Source organism: Mesoplodon mirus (genome assembly GCF_964341445.2).
Source record: "Mesoplodon mirus genome assembly, contig: HAP1_SCAFFOLD_1072, whole genome shotgun sequence".
Lineage (NCBI taxonomy): Eukaryota > Metazoa > Chordata > Mammalia > Artiodactyla > Ziphiidae > Mesoplodon > Mesoplodon mirus.
Window position 1 is genome coordinate 26037 of NW_028294990.1, and position 25199 is coordinate 51235.

At 38.3% G+C, this 25199-nt stretch overlaps 1 protein-coding gene across 3 annotated transcripts in view; it reads left to right on the plus strand.

The window, feature by feature from the left end:
• The window catches only part of LOC309797839 (UDP-N-acetylglucosamine--peptide N-acetylglucosaminyltransferase 110 kDa subunit-like), a 30088-nt gene extending 5217 nt beyond the window's left edge, over window positions 1–24871 (plus strand). Inside the window, exons 1-3 of one of the 3 annotated variants that reach the window (XR_014292818.1) lie at window positions 4433–4776; window positions 19806–23196; window positions 23927–24871. Coding sequence is in view for 2 of the 3 variants with exons in the window: in XM_082646230.1 (XP_082502356.1) it covers window positions 19815–22955 (3141 nt within the window). In the remaining variant the exon portion in view is untranslated. Of the gene's footprint in view, window positions 1–4432; window positions 4777–19805; window positions 23551–23926 lie in introns of those variants that run through there. The other 2 variants (XM_082646229.1, XM_082646230.1) reach the window with 2 other exon arrangements.
• Window positions 24872–25199: the final 328 nt, after the last annotated feature.

Consider the following 25199-nt stretch of genomic DNA (forward strand, 5'->3'; position numbering starts at 1 on the left):
TTAACCTCACTATCTACACATAAGTACTTTTATAATCGTGAACCCTGTCTAACTCATGCTTCCATATCTCTCAACCTGCTTTTCTACACATGCACATAGATGACACACATTTATACACGATATATATGTATACTACCATTTTTTAGTTCAATGTATATAACTATATAATATATGTAATTATATTCCTGTGTATGTATACAAATATAAATCCAAGGTATGTGTATAGGTAGGTATTTCATACGTTTATATAACTATATCATACAAATAATGTATGTGTATATAAATACATGACTATATACATACATACACAGAAATATACTTATTTAAACAAAAGGGACCTAAATAAACATAGTTCTCTAAGAATAAAACTAGTTATGTCTCACTGTTTCAATAACAGTGTATAGTTTTCTACTGTATGTGCTTCTATAATTGTTATGAACAATTCCCATTTGTTGAATGTTAAGTTGTTTTAGTTTTTTTGCCATTATTAATGAAGCTCTAAAGAATACGGTGGGCAAGATTACTTGAAAAACTCTCCTAAAGGAAAAGGGTTAGGTATGCTAGGTTAAATGTACACAACTTATTTTTAAGTGTGTGGTTGATTTTTGAAGTATGCAGTAGAAATTTCCAGGACCCATGAAAGAAGGGTGGTACATGTGTGAGAGTTATAGCTATATTAGGAGTGGATTGAAGATCTTGATAGCTTAGAACAGAAGCTGGAAATCCTGTTTTTATGGAGCCAAGTGGCAAATATTTTAGGCTTTGTAGACCAAAGAGCAAAATTGAGGATATTATTTAGGTACTTATGTAACCATTTAAAACGTTACCAGTTAAAATGTGAAAATTATTCATAGCTCATAGGCCATAAAAATAGGCATCTGTCTGGATTGGTAATACAGGCCATGGTTTAATGACACACCTGACATAGAGACTTGTTTTTAAATGGCCATAACCACGTGAGAGGCAGGAGGTAAAACTCCATCCCTACTAGATGGGAAGTTAGAACTAAACCTATCTATCCCTAGCTTCACCTTCAATGAAAGGGTGTGCCAGGAGAAAACATATCTGCTGGCAAAGGGAGACTAAGACCAAATTCTCTTGGCCTCTGCTCTGGGTAGGAAACAGGTAGGAAATCTTGAGAATTCTGAACCCCAAATCCGTGTTCCCAGTGTTTGGGTTGCAAATTTTTGTGCGGTCTTGCAAACAGAAGCTAAGAAATTAACTTAAAATGCTCCCAAATCGGTGGTATTCCAAACACAAAACTAAACCCTTTCTGGAGTGGTAGACCTTCAACACAGGCCTATAGCATTCCCACAGATAAAGTTTAGGTAAACATGAGCTCATGATCTAAATTTACACAATAATGAAGAAATCAGCTAGAAGTGGAGAGAATCAGCAAAAACCAATCAATAGCAGAATTAGATTTCCCAAGGCCATCCATCAGATGTTGGAATAATCAGGTGCAAGGCAGAAAATATACATAAAACTAGAACTGAAACAAGGAACAAGGATGTTTTAAAAGACTGGGTAGGATCTCTAAAACATTTTTCAAGTACATGTCATTGATAAAGCTAAAAACTCGAAGGTTGTGTAATACAGCAGATTAATCATGGAGAAGAGTGAATTTATGCTGTTTTTAAAAATATGGCAGGTCAGATTTTCTGCCTTTTTTTTCTTTTTTTTTTTTTTTTGTGGTGTGTGGGCCTCTCACTGTTGTGGCCTCTCCCGTTGCGGAGCACAGGCTCAGGACACGCAGGCTCAGCAGCCATGGTTCACGGGCCCAGCCGCTCCGCGGCATGTGGGATCTTCCCGGACCGGGGCACGAACCCGTGTCCCCTGCATCGGCAGGCGGACTCTCAACCACTGCGCCACCAGGGAAGCCCTGCCTAATTATATAAGTAGATTTATCTTTTAAAAATACACATTATTTTAAAGACTTATTGGCTGTAAAATAAGTTAAGGGTATTTCAAAAGGCTTCTCTCCAAAGAAAAGTGAGAAGTAGCAAAACACAGAAAGTCGAGGGGAAAAAATGTCAATATATACATTGCGGTAGGGTGAACTTAGCCTTAGGCTAGCAACAATGTGGACGAGCTGACCCTTAGATACTTACAACTAAGCTGGAATCTTCAAAAAGTTCAACTATTTATAACTAAAAAGATTTCTTAAAATTAATAACCAAGTGTTTTAATTGACATCCGAAGAGTAAAACAATAAACCCTGAGAACATAGAAAAAATAGAAAATAAAGATATGAGCAGAACTTAATAAAACAGAAAAAAGTATAAATTGAGGTGATTTAGTAAGTCAAAAGAATATTCTTTGAAAAGATTTAAAAAACACACTTTGATTAAGCAAAACAAAAACATAAGTAAATAATATACAGAAAGAATCAGGACAATGTTATAGCAGAGAGTACAAACAGAGAATATATAAAATGCCAGTAAATTTGAACATTTCTGTAAAGTGGACAATTTCCTAGCTCCTAAAGTTTACCAAAACTGACACAAGAGGAAATCTATAGCTGGAGTTCTTTCACCAGTAAAGGAATGAAGTCAATAGTTTACAATCTTTCACCAAGAAAATACCAGACCCAGCCAGATCATTTGGGAGGTGAATTCTATCGAACTTCTATTAAGCAGATAACATCAATATTAACAACGAAAAACTTCTAGAGATAGCGAAGGAAGAATGCTTCTTTATTCATCTTATGAAGTCTATATAATCCTAATACTGAAAATAGATTAGGACTGTAAGGAAAAAGAAATTTACAGGTCAAATTTACTTGTAAATATAAAAGCAAAAATTTTAAACTATGATATTAGCTACCCAAGTTCACTAGAGTAAGAAAAAGCATGAGCAAGTTAGGTCATCCAATGAATGAAAAGGTTTAAAAGGTTTAATGTCAAGAATATATATCAATAGATTGAAAACACCACATTTTATTTCTTTCATCTGTCTCTTCAAAAAATTGATAAGTACTTATATTGATCTCTCTTGTACTAGGCACTGTGCTAAGTCACTTACATATTTACTCCTTTAAACCTTCTATCATCCCTGTGGGAAAATTCTATTTTGCTTCCATTTCTTAGCTAAGACTCTAACCCCCAGGAAAGTGAAGCAACATTTGTAAGTTTTGTGGATGGTCAGTGATGGGACCAGTATAGGAACATCCAAAGTCTGTGCTTGGAAACAGTGCCCCATGTTGACACTCACGTTACAGATGAAAGGAAAGGAACCATGCACTTACCATATGGATTAAATCTCACATTACAGGTTAAAGGAAAGGAACCATGCACTTACATTATAGATTAATACCCCCATAACAGGTTAAAGGAAAAAGAAACATGTGCTTCTCTCAAAAGTTGTAAAGAAAGCATACCCATTTCTTAATATATTTCCCAATTTCTTTTGCTTGTTTTCTGACCTTTGTAGTGCATTTTGCCATGAGGCAAATTTTATTTTTTATATAATTAAATGTATCCTTTTTTCTTTGTATCTTAGAAAGGTATTCCTCATGAATACTTTATTTCATGTCTCCCAGGTTTCTGATACTTTTACAGTTTCTTTATTTTTTAACTTTTAACTACTTGCTGTATCTAGAATTTAGTAATGATAGCCATATTTTCCCACATTTGTTGAATAATTTTTCCTACTGATCCAAAATGTGAATTTTAGTTTAATCTCAATTCCCTTATGCTCTTGCATCTAGTTTTAAGATGCTTCCTATTCCACTGGTTGTTTTGTCTATCTAAAACAAAATGCTACCTTAATTATAATGTAATTATAATATAATAAATGTAATTAGTAAACATAATATGAAATATAATAAATAGCATATATAAAATAACAAAATATAATTTACCATATAACAAGGTCCAAGGAGAGCAATACTATACAATCACTTGAAATATCCCCCAAAAGATAGTTTATAAAATTCAATATTCATTTGTAATTTAAAAGAAAGAGTAAAATAGGGATTGATGAATGCTTCCAAAATAAGAAGAAATTATATGTCTAAAAGAGAAAGAGGTAAATGATAAACTTTAGTAACACTGGCAATAAACGCAGGACAAGATGAGGATGCCTGATATAATGTTAAAGAAAAAGTATTATGTAACATTGTTTTTGCAGCACTGATGAGTTCAGTGAAAAGAGAATCTCATAGAAATGAGTATCTCGTTCTTCTTAATGTCTGTACACTTGTCCATTGCATGAACATAACAGCTTATTTAGCCAATATGTTACTGATCTGCATCTGGATTTCTAGGTTTTCATGGAATTTTATGATGCACAATTGTTTCAAACACTAGGACTTCCTCTCATGTTTATATCTTTTGAAAGAAACAATATCTCCACAGATGATTTATCTGTGCTGGCTGCTAGCTGACTTTGGGTACTTCTCAGTTCTTCCCTTTACCTTCCTTGTCAATATGAAAATGGAAGGCAAGAAGGTCTCCTGTTCAGAGACTGTAAAGATAGATCCTGGTGATAAAGTCTTGGTGGTAAAGGCTAAAAGTATCAACCCAGAACAAACGTTTTTCCAGCTGTAACTATGTGTGATTCCCTTGGCTTGATTCCGTAGAGGATGTAAGACAACACTGTAGAATCTGCGTCAAAGTGCTTCCAGTAGGATGGGCTAAGTCAAGTATGGTGGCATATGTAGTTCAAGACAAAATATAATGTCTCCTTTTCTCTCCTAGCAAAACTTGGTGGAGTGAAAGTAGAAGTCACTGTATGCTTTGAATTAAAGGAACACAATAAATCTTGTTTTGGAAGGTAAGTATTCTGGTCTCTTTGTGGAGATGAATTGGAAATTGTCTAGAAGAAGGAAAATGAGGTTAACCAAAGTTAAACTCATAAATAATTGAGCATTAATTAAATATCTGTGGCCTATGTTTGTCTTTGATCATAATTTCTCCCAATTTATAGACCTCTTTGATACTTGATGAATCCTTGTCAAAGATGCACTTAACAATGATTATTACTTGTGTATTAGGTTTTACCTGGGCCCTGAAGAAACTCTCCTAAATTACCAGCTATGATTGTCACTTGATTTCCTCACAGAGAACAATCAGAACTCCTTGTCTTAAGTGGCTTGGAATGTGAAACTAGTTCGTCTCTTAGATATTGTTAGAGGACCCTACAGAGCCCATTGGTGAAAGTTTGGAAAACATTGGGCTTCTTAAAATTGATTCTTGTAGTGCTTTAGGAAAGATCACTGAACCAAAAGGATAATGGTGTTTCTGGTTCTGTTGTTAGTGTTCTCCATGGAAACATTGCTGAAGCTTCTGGACTCAATTTCCTTCCCCATGTGTGAATGTCACTGAAAATATCCAACTCCATTCTATCCCCATATAACTTCAGGAACTAAGCAAAATGAAGACTCAAAATTCATTTCAAATAATGAAATGAATATATAACGTAGAATGGAACTGGGAAAATACCTGGGTTAAATTCTGGAAAGTACCAACTATACAATTCTGGATAAGTTGCTTACTCTTGCTTAGTCTAATTTAATGCCCATCTCACAGGATGTTATGATGATTAATTTAATATCTTTGTATAACACGCAGTGTTATGTAATTTCTTCTTGTTTTTCTTGAGTAAATTCATATCCTTAAGCAACTCACTGTAAACAATAGTTACTTACTTGCTTAAATTACTCTTATCTTCTATTATCACCTGAACTGTGTCCTGCTCAAGTTAATATGTGGAAGTCTTAACCCCCAATACCTCGTAATCTGACTGTATTTGGAGATAAGGCCCTTAAATAGGTAACTGAGGTCAAATGAGGTCAAATGGGTGGGCTCTAATTCAATATGACTGGTGTCCTTATAAAAAGAAAATATTAGGACACAGACATGCACAGAGAGAAGACCATGTGAAGACAAAAGGAAAACATGGCATCTACAAACCAAGAAGAGGTACCTCAGAAGAAATCAATCCTGTTGACACCTTATCTCAGATTTCTAGCCTCTACACCCGTGAGTGAGTAAATTTCTGTTGTTTAACCTCCTCAGTCTCTGGTACTTTGTCATGGCAGCTCTAGGAAACGAATACAACTTTTTATGGCCTCCTTGTCTCAAGTTGAAAGTTCAATATTTGGCATCATTGCTAAGAAACAAAAATATCATCTACATTCCTTGTTGTAGTCTTTCTTCCCCATTCTCATTGCTAGTAATTTCCATATTTGGGTCTGTTTTCTGTATCTTGTAAACAGAGCGTTACGCTCATTTCTTGTCTTACTGCTAATATACAATAAATGTGCAGATACCGAATAGATTTTGGAGAAGTGCAACATATATTTGGTACATGTGTGATATGTGTGTATTCATATAATTTATACTTTTTCTCTATTTTCTTCCTTTGGTGTGAGCTAAGATTCTCTGCTTTTGTGACTAGCGCTCCTGAATACTAATCCCTGAATTTAATTCACCAAAAATTGTCAAAAATAATAATAATATGGGGAAGGAGAGAGTGATAGAGGGAGAAGAACAAACAATCAGGCAAGGGCAGTACTGTGAATTATTAGGGTCTTATTAATAAGATTATATTAGTCTAGAGGAAATGACTGTAGGTACCATCAGTGAGCCCAGTTGGTCTTTACTGACTGCTAGACACATCCCTGAGTTCTGTTCTTAGTCTCCAACTGTATGATGACTACTGTCTGGAAATATTATCTGAACAACTAAAGTCACTTAATGGAAAAGGAATATGTCTTTAGAGAAGCAACAGTAATTTTTCTATCTGATTAAAAAGCAATGTTGACTGTCTGGAAACCTCAGTCATATTTGTAAGCAGAAAAGCATTGGCTATTAAAAGTGGATGACGTAAAGAGATGAGCAGAAACTTTGGCGATAGGTATACCTGGATTTAATTCTCACTTCTACCACTTGGCAGCTGGATAGCCTTAGGCAAGTTTCATACCTCCCTGAAATTCACTTAATTCAGTCTGTAAAATGGCATAATAACTTATTATAGCATCCTTTTAGGAATTTTAAATCAGTTATTGAAATAAAAGTACACACTATATAGACAAGTATGGATTCCTCAATAGGTGTTTGACCTTTCATTTCTCCAGTATCCCAACCCCATCAAATAAAGAAAAATACTTTCTAAAATTTACGAATATTTCATTGTTCTAAAGTTAAAGCCATAAAAATAAAAATAATCAAATGGCCTACTATCATACCATTAGGAGAACAAAAAAATAGGTGTTCATGAGAGTTCCAAATTAGAATACAAGTTTTCATTAGGCACCTGTTTATGTATGCTATTCTGCTCTTTAAAATAAATAATTAAATTTGAAAGACTTATTTCCTCACTTTTAAGACTTTATTAGTTTACAAATTACATATCGACCTATGCTAAATATTATACTGACCCATGCTAATGAATTCAGTACAGAAAACAAAAAACACTGCACTCAAGCAAACTACATATATATGTGTGTGTATATATATATATATATATATATATATTTATATATATATATACATATTACTTAAATGCATTTATATCCTAGCGTGTCTCATAAAGCATTGTGGTAACTCACCGGAATACAGACAATCAAATATAATGGCAAAAGCACTTAATATAAACAGGGCCAAGGAAACATAGACAGAAGATGAAGAAAAGATGAGGGAAATGTGAACAGGAGGAAGTGTAGTTAATCGAGTTGTATGTTTTGACCTTAAGATTCTCTGTGTGGGGACTTCCCTGGTGGCACAGTGGTTGGGAATCCGCCTGCCACTGCAGGGGACATGGGTTCGAGCTCTAGTCCGGGAAGATCCCACATGCCGCAGAGCAACTAAGCCCATGTGCCACAACTACTGAGCCTGTGCTCTAGGGCCCATGAGCCACAACTACTGAAGCCCGCGTGCCACAACTACTGAAGCCCCAGCGCCTAGAGCCCGTGCTCCGCAACAAGAGAAGCCACAGCAATGAGGAGCCCGCACACCACAACGAAGAGTAGCCCCCGCTCGCCCCAACTAGAGACAGCCTTTGTGCAGCAACAAAGACCCAACATGGCCAAAAATAAATAATAAATAAATTTATTTTTTAAAAAAAGATTCTCTGTGGATAAAACAACATGTAAGTAATTGGTTACAAAGCCACATTATTTGAAGGTGCCAGACTGCACATTAACAGTCTGACACAAAGGGACAGCACAGGAAAACTATTCAAAGATAGAGAGTTTTAAATATTTGCAGTTTGAAACCTTTTAGAGCACGTATAATGAGCTTGACACACATTTCAACACTCAACATGTTAATCACATGTTCAAAGTATGTCTCAAAGTTATTGGAAATAGCTGTTGTCTCTGTCCCTGATATCCAAAACTGATCTGTGATGTGTAAAACTCAGGAGGTATTGATATCCACTTTTTGGCCTCTGAACAGGAAACAAAGTTGTTTTGCAGTGATAATAAAGAATGAAGTAAATGCAAAAGGTTACAAAAGACAAAGTACTGAGGGAATGTATTAACAAAACGAGTCAAACTAAATTCTGGTGAACTGGGGCCTACGATTGTACACACTCCATGGAAATACCCCAGCCTAAATACTGGCATAGGAGGAAGGGTACTGCGAAGCCCATCACAGTATAATCCTTTAAAATGTCCCTTTCAAGGTTGGCTCCACTCAACACTGAGTATAGGAAATCTTCCCATCAGGCAGAAACACTGGCTGCCCAATGATTGACCGAGAAATTTACACACTAATGAATAAATGATGCTAATTTATTTCTATCCCTGACAACGGGAAACAGCACACACTCTGGGTCAATGGTATGTCCTCTTTCCCACTTTTCTAAGTGGTAAATTATGTTTTTCCCTTCATTGCTTTATATCGTGTGGCAGGCATGATGGGAAATGGCTATCAATGGTTCTGTTATTGATTTCTACCTTCATTTCACTGTGGCTAAAGAAGATACTTTGTATGATTTCAATTTCTTAAAAATGTATTGGTACTTGTATTGTGGCCTAAAATATGGTCTTTCCCGGAGAGTGTTCCATGTGTACTTGAGAAAAATGTGTATTCTGCTGTTGTTGAGTGGAGTGATCTATATACGGCTGTTAGGTTTAGTTGGTTAAATGTGTCATTCAGTCCCCCTACTTCTCTACTGATCTTCTGTCTAGATGTGTTTTCCATTATTGAAAGCAAGGTATTGATCTCCAACTATTATTTTAGAACTATCTATTTCTTCCTTCAATTCTGTCAATGTTTGCTTCACATATTTGGGGGTTGTTTGGTACATATATGTTTATAGTTGTTATATCTTCTTGATAGATTGAACTTGTTATCAACATATAGTGGCCTCCTTTTCCTCTTGTGATAGTTTTTGATTTAAAGTTTATTTTGTGTGATAGTAACATAGCCATCCCAGATCTATCTTCCTTCCTTCCTTCCTTTCTTTTTCTGTCTCTCTTTCCTTCTTTTTTGTTACTATTTTCATGGGATATTTTATTCTATGCTTTAACTTTCAAGCAACTTGTGTCTTTTGAAATCAAGTGAGTTTTTTGCGGACAGCATATACTTGGATTATGGTTGTTTTTAAAGTCCATTCTGCCAATGTTTATCTTTTTATTGGAGAGCTTAATCCACTTACTTTTTCAAAACTTACTGATGAGGAAGAACTTAATTCTGTCTGTTTCCTGCTTGTTTTCTGTATGTCTTATGCATTTTTTGCCCCTGATTTACTCCATTACTGACTTCTGTGCTTAGCCGATTTTCTTGTGGTGAACTCTTGATTCCCTTTTCATTTCTTTTTGCATATAGTGTATTGATATTTTCTTTGTGGTTCTCAAGAAGATTCCATTTACCATTCTAAAGTTAAAACAATATAATTTCAATTGAAACCAACTTCAGTAGCACACAGAAACTCTGTTCCTCTACAGTTCCATTCCTCCTCTTTGCATTATTGTTGTCACAAATTACACCTTGATACTTTGTGAGCCCAATAACATGGATTTATGATTATTTTATGCATTTGTTTTTTCAATCATGTAAGAAATAAAAAGTAGAGTTACAAGCCAATAACACAATACTAGCTTTAGTATTTGCCCATGTATTTATCTTTACTGGAGATTTCTATTTCTTTCTACAGCTTCGAGTTGCTGTCTAGTGTCCTTTCATTTCAACCTGAAGGTTCAATTTAGCATTTCTCATAGGGCAGTGGTAGGAAGTTGTAAAATAAATGCCCTCAGCCTTTGTTCATCTGGGAATGCGTTAATTTCTCCCTATGTTTTGAAACCAGTTTGGCCAAATATAGAATTCTTGGTGGACAATTTTTTTTCTTTCAGCACTTTAAATATGTCTGGCCTCTTGCTTCCGTGGTTTCATATAGGAAATTAGCTCTAATCTTTTTTTTTTTTTTTTTTTTTTGTGGTACGCGGGGCTCTCACTGTTGTGGCCTCTCCCATTGCAGAGCACAGGCTCTGGACACACAGGCTCAGCGACCATGGCTCACAGGCCTAGCCGCTCCGCAGCATGTGGGATCTTCCGGGACCGGGGCACGAACCCGTGTCCCCTGCATCAGCAGGCGGACTCTCAACCACTGTGCCACCAGGGAAGCCCAGCTCTAATCTTTTTGAGGATCCCTGCTTTGTAACAAATTTCTTTTTTCTTTCTCCTTTGGAAGAAAAGATTCTTTCTGTGTCCTTTGGCTTCTGAGAGTTTGATTATACTGTTTTTTGCTGTGGAGTTCTTTGAGTTTCTCTTAGTCCTGAAATCAGCCAAAGATTTATAGCAAGCAAACACATACTGAACCAGGGAAGAGGCAATTTGAAAATGGCAGGAAAGCTTTGTGGCATTTTTACTTGCCCTTGCCCCATCCACTGTTAGTGTAGTGATGGTCTTAAAGTGGTGGAGTCTTAATGCAGTGATAGTCTTAAAGTAGCAGCAGACCATTCCTAGTATGGGACCCTCAATCCTGCTTCAGGAGGGAGCAGAAGAGACCGTACTGTCAGATTATCATGTGTATCTGTTCTAACCTGTCTGGGAGCTACCTGAAGGACTGACACAAGATGCTTATCTCTGTCTTAGCTAACTTGGAACACAGTCTGGAAAAGCAGCGGTCATTGCTCAAAGAAAGTGCAAGGTGAACTAACAAAGCACAGATGGCTGGGGCAGAAGACTGTGCATTGAAATACAATAGACCACAGAAGATGCAGGAGCCAAAGTTGGGGGAGAGTCTTTGGGAAATTAGAACCTACAAAAAGTACACACGTGTCCAGAGAAATTAAGAAAGCCACATGCATACTCAAGATAAGATGCATGTTCTGAAAACACCAGAGGAGTCTCTAAGCTTTGACCATGGGCTGAGCCCTGAACTCAATGCGGGTCAGCTAAATGTTGAAGGAGTGATCCAGCAATCTGCACAATGGGCAGAGGTGTGTGGTTTTGAGTGTGCATGTGGATGTGCTTGTGTATATTTGTTTTTGTTTGTTTTAGGTGCAGGAATTCAAGGAAATCTCTGTCAAAACATTAGCTAAACATGAACTAAAGGAACAGAGACTTCAGTGCGTACATACGATAAGGAAAACAGTCATTGCAAAAATAGTTTGGAAAGGTCCCTAAACAGACTACTACAGCCTTCAACAATCAAAAGCCCAGGAAACCCTGGGAAAGTGGGAGAATCTGATTTCCATAGACACCACATTATAATATTTGAAAGACAAATTTTCAACCAAAAAAATCACAAGGTATACAAAGACATGGAAAAGTATGGTCCATTTAAGAAAACAAATTAATTGATGAAACCATCCCTAAGGAAGCCCAGACATTTCTCCATTGCATATTCTTGGCTCCTTTGTCATAGATTCATTGACCATAAGTGCATGGGTTTCTTTCTGGGCTCTCTATTCTGTTCCAGTGATCGATGTTTTTGTGCCAGTACCATACTGTTTTGATTACTGTAGGTTTGTAGCACAGTCTGAAGCCAGGGAGCATGATTCCTCCAGTTGTGTTCTTCTTTCTCAAGACTGTTTTAACTATTCAGGATCTTTTGTGTTTCCATACAAAGTTTAAAATTATTTGTTCTAGGTCTGTGGAAAATGCCCTTGATATGTTGATACAGACTGCATTGAATCCGTAGATTTCCTTGGGTATGATGGTCATTTTAACAATATTAATTCTTCCAATCCGTGACTATGGTATATCTTTCCAGCTGTTTGTGTCATCTTTAATTTCTTGTATCAGTGTCGTATAGTTCCCTGGGTACAGGTCTTTTACCTCCTTAGGCAGATTTATTCTTATGTATTTTATTCTTTTTTACATGATTGTAAACGGGATTGTTTCCTTAATTTCTCCTTCTGATAGTTCACTGTTAGTGTATAGAAATACAATAGATTTCTATATATAAATTTTGTATCCTGCAAATTTACCAAGTTCATTTTTGAGCTCTAATAATTTTTTGATGGTGTCTTTCAGATTTTCTATGTATCATACCATCTGCAAACAGTGACAGTTTTACTTTTTCCTTTCCATCTTGGAGTCCTTTTATTTATTTACTTTTCTTGTCTGATTGCTGTGGCTAGGACTTCCAAAACTACCTTCAATAAAAGTGGTGAGAGTGGGCATCCTTTTCTTGTTCCTGATCTTAGGGGAAATGCTTTCAGCTTTTCACCATTGAGTATGTTAGCTATGAGCTTGTCATATATGGCCTTTATTATGTTGAGGTATGTTCCCTCTATGCCCACTTTCTGGAGAGTTTTTACCATGAATGGATATTGAATTTTTTTCAAAAGCTTTTTCTTCATCTATTGAGATGATCATATGGTTTTTAGTCTTCAATTTGTTACTGTGATGATAAGAGACCTAAGACAGCTACAGAGGCTAAGTGACCTTTCCCTCCCTGAATGGGTAGGTATCCTTGTTCTGCCTTCTAATTGAGTTAGTATCTGAGTAAAGAACTGCCAGGTGTCATTTAGTTCACAGTACACTGCTGTGGCAATATAGAAATGAATTTGCCTAAATCATTTGGCTTTTCTAAATTATAGTAAATGAATATACTGAATGAATACTTCAACTTAAGGAAATGTTCTTAAAAATATATTAATGTAGGCACTTCAGCGGAGAATTGAAAGCAAAACAAATAACTCAGGTAAAGGGTTGAAATTAAGGTACACTCAGTTGTATCCAGTTTCCTTCTGTAAATCTCTCTTTTTAATTAGAGTGGACAGTCATTGGAGAATATCTGACTTGGGGCTAAGGAAATCTAAGCCTTCTTGGCCACACTGTATTCTCTTATGTCGTTTAATAAAGACACCAGTTGGGTTGCTGAAAAAGTAGTGGGAAAAATCAATCCCTCACATCCAAAGGGCGGCTCTTGAAACTATGTGGATTGTTGTAGTCATTTTGCTCTTCTGGCCTCAGAAGTTCTAATCTTAACCTTAGCCCTTCATGCAGAGAGACTTTTTAAACCAATTCCCACATTACTCATTATGTGACTGTTGAATAAGAGAAACCCAGCTCTTTTCTTATGCTTTCAACCAGTTATCTTCTTCAAAAATTTGTTTGGATTGTTATACCTTAATCTTGCCTGGCAAGGGACTTATGGGAAGGTTCTTATTGTTTGAAAGTTTGGTGCCAGTATCTGCAAAGAAAGAAGAAAGTAAAGAAGGAAAGGTGTGTTTATCAAACATCCCAATAGTGACGGTGTGTGAAAGCAACTTTTGAAAAAGTTTATCTGTCAGAGTTTAGCCATATTATTACATTTTATTTGATTCATTGAACATAAATAATTATCAGTGAATCCTTTCTAGATTTTCTAGTTTCCCAAAGTTCCCTGTATTCACATTCTAAGCTGAAAAATGGTATTTTAAGTCACTGCTCTCCACCTTATATTATTTATAATCACCCTCATGACCTCTTCCTTCAAAGAAACGTGATCCTGAGAAGTGTCCTTTGTTTGTCTTTGTGGAATAAGTGATGGGGATGCATCCTGGAGACCTGTGAGATGTTTAAATTGTGGCCTAATGAAACTAGGATGGAGAGTTCTGGAAAGATCTGGAAAGATGGCTGGTAGAGTGTGGCCAGATGTGGGAGAAGAGACACGTACAGAGGGGGGAGAGGAAATTTTCAGAGGGAGAAAATTAAACAAATAATTCAATAAGTTTTGTTGTGTGGTGTGGGATGCAAGCCTTTCTCTCCCCCTTTCCTTCACAATCTCTTTGTTAAAGACTGTGTTTTTCATTAGTTTGACTAAGATAGGATTGGCCGTTTTGTTTGGATACTGAGAATGGACCCATGGAAACAGTTACATTTGGGTTATCTCTGACTATCTTTAATGAAGAACATAAATATCGGCCACACTATCTATGCACATGCTATCACCATGCCTTTTTTGTTCTCTGTTCATATATCTAAGTCCTCTTCTTTGAGGTCAATCTCAAATCTCATCTGAAATGTACATTTATTGATAGATTCAACCCATAATGAACTGTCCCTTCTTTGTCCTCCTTAGGCTCTGATTATTTATAAAAACTCATTTTTGAACTTAGAAACTGTCCAATATGATATATTAGTTATTTCATCAGCATCTGTTATATCCTCAACACAGTTATAAGCTTTTGTGGGGCTGGGATCATACATTCTGTAATTTTTCTCAGTACTTACACTTACTTTGATAGAAAGCGCATTCATTCATCTAAACATCATTTATTGAGTGTTAATTAAATGTCTCAACTCAGTAAATATTGTTTGAATGAATGCATGCATGAATGAGGGAGTATGCAGTAGGTAGCCTAATGTACCACCCGATGTGAAAAAACCAAAAACATAGACACAAAAGCAAGCCAAAAAGTGGCCCAGGACTTTCTGTAAAATATCCTGCTTTTGTTGGATGAGGCCATGAAAATCAAGATGCTCCTGAAAGGTCTTAAGAGCTGACCAAGAATGGTAAACAATTGAAATTCTCTCAGGCTTATTCAACCCTATCACTGGACACATTTATACCTCTCAGGAATGTTATTAAAAGAAGAGATTAATAAAGCTTTTAGAGATGAGTTGATAAATCTCTAAATATTTAAATCTTCATTTCCTCCTAGGTTTCTCTAATTTGGGTTTCAAAAGATTTCAAGAAACCACAGGATAATTAAAAAATTAGACATTATCTTTCTTACCTTCATGTTTTTTGATGGTAAACACATTTTATTTTCTCCATAGTGCTGCCCAATTTCCACCAGTACAGTTCTTAAGTGAATTTTGCTCTGGATGGTGGGATATATAAGATGTAAATGAATTGTTTGTATATGTTTTAGAATTCTTCAAAAGGGCCTGGCCATGGAAATGCATTGAATATTACTTAAATAAGTAAAGTAACTTCCTCAGAATTATTATTCTATTCTGGTTAGGATACTCTCTGCCCTGGTTTGTTAAAATTTCCCTCTAGAGTGGTTTTAATTTTGTTTCTGGTAGGGTCCTAGGATTTATTGCCACACCCATCCTGCATCTGTTTTTCTTTGAATTACTCTCCTTGCAGTTTCTGATTCCTACAGGGCCTTCCAGGTTAGTGACAAGCTGGCCATCACAACTCTGGGAAGGACAGGCCTACTTTTCAGAGGTGTTGATCTTTTCTGTACCTGAAGGTTTTCAAGAGATATCAGTCTTCCTCACCACCTCCCTTGGCCCTCTTAATGGACTAAGCAGTTCCTCATGAAATTTCTGTAGGATATCTGTACTAACTTCTCAATATTGTTCCATCCTGAGTCTAAATTCCTGGCCTCAAGGTAATGTTAGATTTCTAGCTCCAGCCCCTATTTACATAAGGCCTATACTAAGGAACGGAACCCATAGACATCAGTCTGCTCTTATTTCTCTGGATTTAATTTCTCTGTTACTTTCTGAAACATGCAGGTGTTCCTTTCTTTCTTTTAATCTCAGCTATGTGCTTTTAACTTTTTCAAAATTGACCCAGAATTTACATGTGTCTCCAGTAAGAGTACATTAAATTGAGCTTAGTCTGCTCTTCTACTGGCATATTTGAGATCCAAATAATTTGCTACTTAACTGGATTCAGTTACCTGTATATTTCAGGCACCTAAAACTCACCATGTTCCAAATTTCCCCCTTTATTGTTAGTAATTTTCTTGGGAATCTGGATAACATTAGATGGAATAAAGTTAGTGAGTGGCCCAGGATTGCCTGAAATTTTGTTTGTCAGAGTGGCCAGGGAAAGTTAAGCAAAGAAGACAACCAAATGAAAAGCAGAATCACATTATTATGGCTGAGACAAGATTCCACGCAGAGCTCTCTGTAGAACTGGGTTGGGTCATAACTTATGCCAGAGCTCTAGGTGGGGTTGACACCATCTCATGCCAAGCTCTCAGTTCTGGGCTAACGTCATCTCTGGTCCACTCTATGGAGTGGAAACTTTGGAGGAATGGCCAATGTGTTCTGCGGTGTAGGAAGAGGGAAATTGTGAACGTTCCTTTCTAAATTGTGGAGGAACTAACCACTGTAAATGTGCCTTGAACTATGGTGTTTAATTTGACCAGTCAGATCAATGACTTTCCCCTTGAATGAAATGCTGCTACGTATATGAGCAGAAAAACAAAACTGGTGTAAGGAATAGATAGCTAGTGGGAAGCGGCCGCATAGCACATGGAGATCAGCTCTGTGCTTTGTGACCACCTAGAGGGGTGAGATAGGGAGGGTGGGAGGGAGGGAGATGCAAGAGGGAAGAGATATGGGGACATATGTATATGTATCACTGATTTACTTTGTTATAAAGCAGAAACTAACACACCATTGTAAAGCAATTATACTCCAATAAAGATGTTTAAAAAAAAAACTAGTACAAGGAGATGGAGAGACTGGGAGTCTTATTTTCCCAGCAATTAACTTTTCCTCGACCATGACCTTCCCTTTGAGTCTCCTAGACCTTGGGGATGATCGCAACCCCTTGGGTTGGGTGTTTGCAACCCCATCTTCACTAGAACCTCTATAGTTAACTTTGATTTTTCCCACTCCGTCTATCCATCCCATGTATGCAGTCAGACATTTGATCTTGGACTTTTACTGACAAAATCTCCTTGAATATAACCATTTCTTTTCACTCTCACTGCTACTGCTTTTGTCACTGCCTTAACTAGGGCTTTATCTTTAAGTCCTTTATATAGATATAGAAATAAAATATACAAATAAATAAAATATAATATTAATTCTGATGATTTTAAAGTCTTTTCTTGATAAAGACTTTGCCTGATAAAGATACACAATATCTTATATAACTATTTTTGTATTATCTGTTCCTTTCTTAGAATTTTAGTCATATGATTCTATCTCTTGGTATGTCTAGAACTCTTTGATTGAATGCTGACTATTTTATTTGGCTTTTTAAATTTTTCTCAGTGGAAATGTTGTTTTGCTTCAAAATATGTTACTCTACCTGGAAGTAGCAAATCTTCAAATTACAATTTTTTTAAATGCTTTCAAATATCAATACTATAGGTGTCACAAAATCTAGAAAAATGACATTTGAAAATTAACTACTGCCAGATGTGTCTCTATAAAACTTTTTCCCCACTCTTGTAGCTATATATTCTTTAACTGCCTCCTCATATGACAGTTTATGTGTTTTAGAAATAAAATTTTCAGAAATAAACTTTGTAGTTTATAGACATAGATTTCTTTTAACATGGTTGATTAGAGTTTGCTTTTAGTTATTAATAGTTTAGAAAAGTTTATTTCAGCGTCACAATTTATTATTGATAATGTCACATTAATTTTCATTGTTAACTTTGAGAAAACCTCTATGGATTACTTCCTCATAAATATTTACTATTATAAATGCATTACTGATTTCAGTACTGCTATAGGATTGTGCATTACAGGAATTCTGATAAAATACTCATTCACACCATTCCATTACACACATTATTGATGGGGTATATCCTTTAATTTATTTATTTATTTATTTATTTATTTATTTATTTATTTATTTATTTATTTTTGACTGTGTTGTGTCTTCGTCGCTGTGCGCAGGCTTTCTCTAGTTGCAGCGACTGGGGGATACTCTTTGTTGTGGTGTGCAGGCTTCTTATTGCGGTGGCTTCTCTTGTTGCAAAGCACGGGCTCTAGGCACGCGAGCTTCAGTAGTTGTGGCTCGCAGGCTCAGTGGTTGTGGCTCACGGGCTCTAGAGCGCAGGCTCCAGAGTTGTGGCACACGGTCTTAGTTGCTCCGCAGCATGTGGGATCTTCCCGGACCAGGGCTCGAACCCGTGTCCCCTGCATTGGCAGGTGGCTTCCTAACCACTGTGCCATCAGGGAAGCCCCTGGAGTATATTTTTTTTTGTTTTTTTGTTTTTGCGGTATGCTGGCCTCTCACTGTTGTGGCCTCTCCCCGTTGCGGGGCACAGGCTCCGGACATGCAGGATCAGTGGCCATGGCTCACGGGCGTAGCCGCTACGCGGCATTTGGGATCTTCCCGGACCAAGGCACAAACCCGTGTCCCCTGCATCGGCAGGTGGACTCTCAACCACTGCACCACCAGGGAAGCCCTGGAGTATATTCTTGACAGCAGGAAATTTCCGTTTTGACTAAGCATTGAAGAAAACTGAATCTTTGACTTATCTTTCACATGCCTGGTGATTGAAATAATTTTCCACAGAATAACTTCTGGTTTTATATTTTTCAGTTCTTTTTTTCTTCTTCAAATGCACATGCTTTGAGAGCTGTGAAGTGCAAGACATGGCTATACTGTAAGGTGGTTTTTGTCCTTACGCTTCTGTGTCTTGTGCTAGTTAAGTCAGTAGAGTAGTCAGTAAGAGTACTGGAAGTTATTCCTGTAATGGGATATTATACAGTCAGTTACATATGGTGGTGTCTGAAAATCACATAATAGCCTCACTTAAAACATGTCCTTAGCCAGATTTCAAAAAAGCCTGTGACCAATCCAATATGATCCAACATAGCGGACTATGATAGAAGGAAAATTGGCAAAGAAATAGACGCTGGTCTTACCTGATGGAAGTTAAAATATCTCACTTTTGACAATTTTGCAAAAACCTATAATTACATGAACTAATTTCTAGGGTTCTTCGTAGGACCTAAAAAGGAACCCATAGAGTTGTGGAACAACAATAGAAGCTACTGTGATGAGAAGCCCCGGCACCACAACAAAGAGTAGCCCCCACTCGCCGCAACTAGAGAAAGGCTGCACGCAGCACTGAAGACCCAATGCAGCCAAAATAAAAATAAATAAATAAAAATAAATAGATTTATCTTTTAAAAAGTAATACTCAGGTTTGAGTCATGAGAAATTTGATGAGGAGAAATTAGCTAATGTTTTCAGAACTTTTAAAATATCAAACTCAGTCTCTAAGATCTTAGCATTATATACAACATCGGTTACTTATTAGTGGTTTGGGAAGGCCAATTTAAAATTTTCTCATCTTACTGTATTGAAATTCATGGCCCTAATGTTTTCCACGTTGACTATATGAATGATGAAGAAAAGTCAATCATGTATTTCATTTCCAACTGGACAGAAAACAATATTTTAAAAAGTGTTTGGACTACTGACTTTTGATTTCTTGTAAGGCAAATGGATAGGTAATTTTTATTCCCTGATTAGGAGAAAAATGGTGGAAGAGGGCAGGGTTAAGAATTAAGATTTCAAGAGCATGAGAGGTAGATGGCCAACCAGAGTTCCTAAGGTTCGGTGCCTGTAACTGTTGCCGCCACTTAAGCCTGCCAAAGCAGTGGTACGGCTGCTGCGCTCGTGCTTGCTCCCTCTAGAAACGTTCTTGCCAGTAGTGGCGGCAGCGGGACTCAATTACCCCCTTTTTTCACTCTCTCCAGAAGCTCCAGATGGCGTCTTCCATGGGCAACGTGGCCGACAGCACAGAACCAACGAAACGTATGCTTTCCTTCCAAGGGTTAGCTGAGTTGGCACATCGAGAATATCAGGCAGGAGATTTTGAGACAGCTGAGAGACACTGCATGCAGCTCTGGAGACAAGAGCCAGGCAATACTGGTGTACTTTTATTACTTTCATCTATACACTTCCAGTGTCGAAGGCTGGACAGATCTGCCCACTTTAGTACTCTGGCAATTAAACAGAACCCTCTTCTGGCAGAAGCCTATTCGAATTTGGGGAATGTGTACAAGGAAAGAGGGCAGTTGCAGGAAGCAACTGAGCATTACCGGCATGCATTGCATCTCAAACCAGATTTCATCGATGGTTATATTAACCTGGCAGCCGCATTGGTAGCAGCAGGCGACATGGAAGGGGCAGTACAAGCTTACGTGTCTGCTCTTCAGTACAATCCTTATTTGTACTGTGTTCGCAGTGACCTGGGGAACCTGCTCAAAGCCCTGGGTGGCTTAGAAGAAGCCAAGGCATGTTATTTGAAAGCAATTGAGACGCAACCGAACTTTGCAGTAGCTTGGAGTAATCTTGGCTGTGTTTTCAATGCGCAAGGGGAGATTTGGCTTGCAATTCATCACTTTGAAAAGGCTGTCACCCTTGACCCCAATTTTCTGGATGCTTATATCAATTTAGGAAATGTCTTCAATGAGGCACGGATTTTTGACAGAGCTGTGGCAGCTTACCTTCGTGCCCTAAGCTTGAGTCCAAATCATGCAGTGGTACATGGCAACCTGGCTTGTGTATACCATGAGCAAGGCCTGATGGATCTGGCAATAGACACCTACAGGCGAGCTATTGACTTGCAACCACATTTCCCTGATGCTTACTGCAACCTAGGAAACGCTCTCAAAGAGAAGGGCAGTGTTGCTGAAGCAGAAGATTGTTATCATACAGCTCTCCGGCTGTGTCCCACCCATGCAGACTCTCTGAATAACCTAGCCAATATCAAAGGAGAACAGGGAAACAGTGAAGAGGCAGTTCGCTTGTATCGTAAAGCATTAGAGCTCTGCCCAGACTTTGCTGATGCCCATTCAAATTTAGCAAGTGTATTGAAGCAGCAGGGAAAACTGCATGAAGCTCTGATGCATTATAAGGAGGCTATTCGAATCAGTCCTACCTTTGCTGATGCCTACTGCAATATGGGAAACACCCTACGGGAGATGCAGGATGTTCAGGGAGCCTTGCAGTGTTATACTCATGCCATTCAGATCAGCCCTGCATTTGCGGATGCCCACAGCAATCTGGCTTCCATTCACCACGATTCAGGGAATATTCCAGAAGCAATTGCTTCTTATCGCACTGTTCTGAAGCTTCAACCTGACTTTCCTGACGCTTATTGTAATTTGGCTCATTGCCTGCAGGTTGTCTGTGATTGGACAGACTATGATGAGCGAATGAAGAAGTTGGTCAGCATTGTGGCTGACCAGTTGGAGAAGAATAGGTTGCCTTCTGTGCAGCCTCATCATAGTATGCTCTATCCTCTTTCTCATGGCTTCAGGAAGGCTATTGCTGAGAGGCATGGGAACCTCTGCTTGGCTAATATAAGTGTCCTTCATAAACCACCGTATGAACATCCAAAAGACTTGAAGCTCAGTGATGGTCGACTGCGTGTAGGATACGTGAGTTCTGACTTTGGGAATCATCCTACTTCTCATCTTATGCAGTCTATTCCAGGCATGCACAATCCTGATACATTTGAGATATTCTGTTATGCCCTGAGCCCACATGATGGCACAAACTTCCGAGCGAAGGTGATGGCAGAAGCCAATCATTTCATTGATCTTTCTCAGATTCCATGCAATGGGAAAGCAGCTGATTGCATCCATCAAGATGGTATACACATCCTTGTAAATCTGAATGGTTATACCAGGGGTGCTCGAAATGAACTCTTTGCTCTCAGGCCAGCTCCTATTCAGGCAATGTGGCTGGGGTACCCTGGGACTAGTGGCGCGCTTTTCATGGATTATATCATCACTGATCAGGAAACTTCACCTGCTGAAGTTGCTGAGCAGTATTCTGAGAAACTGGCTTATATGCCCCATACTTTCTTTATTGGTGACCATGCTAATATGTTCCCTCACCTGAAGAAAAAAGCCGTCATCGATTTTAAGTCCAATGGGCACATTTATGACAATCGGATTGTGCTGAATGGCATCGACCTCCAAGCATTTCTTGATAGTCTATCAGATGTGCAAATAGTCAAGATGAAATGTCCTGATGGAGAAGACAACGCAGACAGCAGTAATACAACTCTTAATATGCCTGTCATTCCTATGAATACTGTTGCAGAAGCAGTTATTGAAATGATTAACAGAGGACAAATTCAGATTACAATTAATGGATTCAATATTAGCAATGGACTGGCAACTACCCTGATCAACACTAAGGCTGCCACTGGAGAGGAGGTTCCCCGTACCATTATTGTAACCACACGTTCTCAGTACGGGTTACCGGAAGATGCCATTGTGTACTGTAACTTTAATCAGTTATACAAAATTGACCCATCTACCTTGCAGGTGTGGGCAAATATTCTGAAGCGTGTTCCCAATAGTGTACTGTGGCTGTTGCGTTTTCCAGCAGCAGGAGAAGCTAATATTCAACAGTACGCACAAAATATGGGCCTTCGCCCGAACCGTCTCATTTTTTCCCCTGTTGCTCCTAAAGAGGAACATGTTCGGAGAGGCCAGCTGGCTGATGTCTGCTTGGACACTCCACTCTGTAATGGACACACCACAGGGATGGACGTCCTTTGGGCAGGGACCCCCATGGTGACTATGCCAGGAGAGACTCTTGCTTCCCGAGTTGCAGCTTCCCAGCTCACTTGTTTAGGCTGTCTTGAGCTGATTGCTAAAAATAGACAAGAATATGAAGAGATAGCTGTGAAACTGGGAACTGATGTAGAATACCTGAAGAAAATTCGTGGCAAAGTCTGGAAGCAGAGAACATCTAGCCCTCTGTTCAACACCAAACAATACACGATGGAACTAGAGTGGCTCTATCTACAGATGTGGGAGCATTATGCAGCTGGCAACAAGCCTGATCACATGATTAAGCCTGTTGAAGTCACTGAGTCGGCCTAAATAATGACTGTGTGCCCAGGAGAATTACCCCTGTAGCTGAGCCTCAGCCTTCTGGGGGAAAGGGAACTACTTTTTCAATATCATGTTGCAGATGGGTGACACACAATGATAAGAAATAGCACAGCCAGACTTGCTTCCTGCATGATCATGACAGGGAGAGACACAAGAGATGGGAAACTGCTGTTCCACAAGGAGATTCCATCGAATTTTGCCACAGCCAGGTGTCTGGAAGGTCTGGAAGGTAAGTCTGGAAGGTCTGATCTCCCTTGGTCTTCCAGGGGATGGATGGTTAGTGTGGAAGGGAGATAGAGATTGCCCAGCCGTTTTGTGATTATCATGGATGGATTGAGTCTTCTGAATTAATTTTTTTCTTTCTATTTTGGGTATTGGAGCTTTTAAAAATGTTTGGTTTCAGGTATTTTTATTCATGTGAAGTGTATATGATTCTCTTGAGATCAGGTGTTAAGCTGAAATATTCCTTGTTTTAGTTTCTGAACTCTACAGATAAATGGGGACTTTGCTGGTGTAGTCTTTTTCTAGGTTTTATAAACCGCTTGAGCCTGTGTCAGTCATTTTAGTGTCTGACATAACGTTTGGAACTCTCAGTGCTTTGTTGGTTTGTAGATGATGGCTTCAATTCTTTTTCTGGTCCGTTTCCTTCTTCCCTTCCCCCCACTTTAAAAATTCTCCTGTAACTTGGCTAACAAAAACCAAGTCTGATTCAAAACCTCCCAGAGTGTTTCTCTTAAACACATCATCTGGTGCCAAATGAAGATTCTTAGGAGTGCTTATTAATTATGAAGGGCACAGTTGTGGTACTGTCACTGATGATAATAATAATGGATTTTTGGCCTAGAGTTTTGTCCTATTTCACCAGTGTTTTACTGTTGACTGCCCCTCTATGCTGCTTCCAAAAGTGATAGTGTGTGATAAGATGTTTACTTTCATTTCTAAAGTTTGTTTTGTTTTAGGTGAGTCCTGTTCTTCCTTTTTCTTTCAGCAGAAATGAAATTCCAGGTAAGTATAAGTATTCAAATATTTGATCAGTAGTTCACAGTTATCTCCAGTACATTAAATAACTTTCATCAAAAAACATGTTATAGGTAAAAAGCTCTGAAGGACCAGCTATGTATATGATAATTATGTTTCAGGCCTTCTAGGGTATTATATATAATAACTTGTCTTCTGGTCGTGGTCTTGAAGTCTTTATGGATTCAGCCTCAGTAGTAGCGAACTGCACTGCTACTTGGTTTGGAGTACAAATTAGACTTTAACCCTCCTGGAGGTAGAGTTTTTGGTATTGAAAACCATAGGAATGAAATTATTGTATTTCAACAAAGGATCGAGGGCTTGAGGCTTAAACAAGCCAACATATGTGTGGGAAGCAGTCAGCCTTGAGAGCACCTTCGGACATGCCAGGCATGCCGCTGCTGCTCGAAGGGACTGTCCCTACTTGTTCCCCTCCTTGTTCCATTCCATGGGAGATAAATCACCAGGGCCCAGAAATCAGAAAGAAAGTAAAATGAGACAAGCAAAGCTGTCTCCCCCTGCACATGCAGGTTATTTTGGATGATTCTGGGTTTATGGGTTTTCTCCCAGGGAAGTTAACCTTGAGCCGAGACAGTCATTAGATAATGTAAACCACCGTCTGGCAACCTTCCCTTTTCTAGTCTATATAATCTGTACCTGTAGCATAATAAAACTTACCTTGCAACCATCAGTTGTCTTGGTCCTTCTGACCCCATTCGTTGGTGCTACTTCAGTTCCTTACCCCGTCCCTTCTGACCCTGGGCGGTGAAATCCTCTTTCTGAGGCTGGTCCATGGCAAGTGGCGCCCGAACAGGGACCTGAAGCGTGAAGGCAATTAAAAGGAAAAGAAAGTGCAGGTAAGAGAACCCTTATGCAAAATATGTGTGGCCACGAGTAAAGGTGAAACTAATAGAGGCATAAGGCAACAGTCAGAAGTAAAAGAAGATGGGGCAAAAGGGCTCCAAGGAGCGTGAATTATTTGCTCAGGTTTTACTTTCCATGCTTATAGCTCGGGGTAATAAAGTTTCTACCTCACAGTTGACTGAATTTTGGCAGCATATCCATGATGTATCTCCCTGGTTTCCTGATGGCGGCTCTGTGACACAGAAATCTGGCAGAAAGTTGGAGAAGATTTAAAAAATTATTATGAGTCTCGAGGGCCTACTCATACTGCTGTTGTTACATTTAGTTTGTGGAATCTGATAAAAATATGTT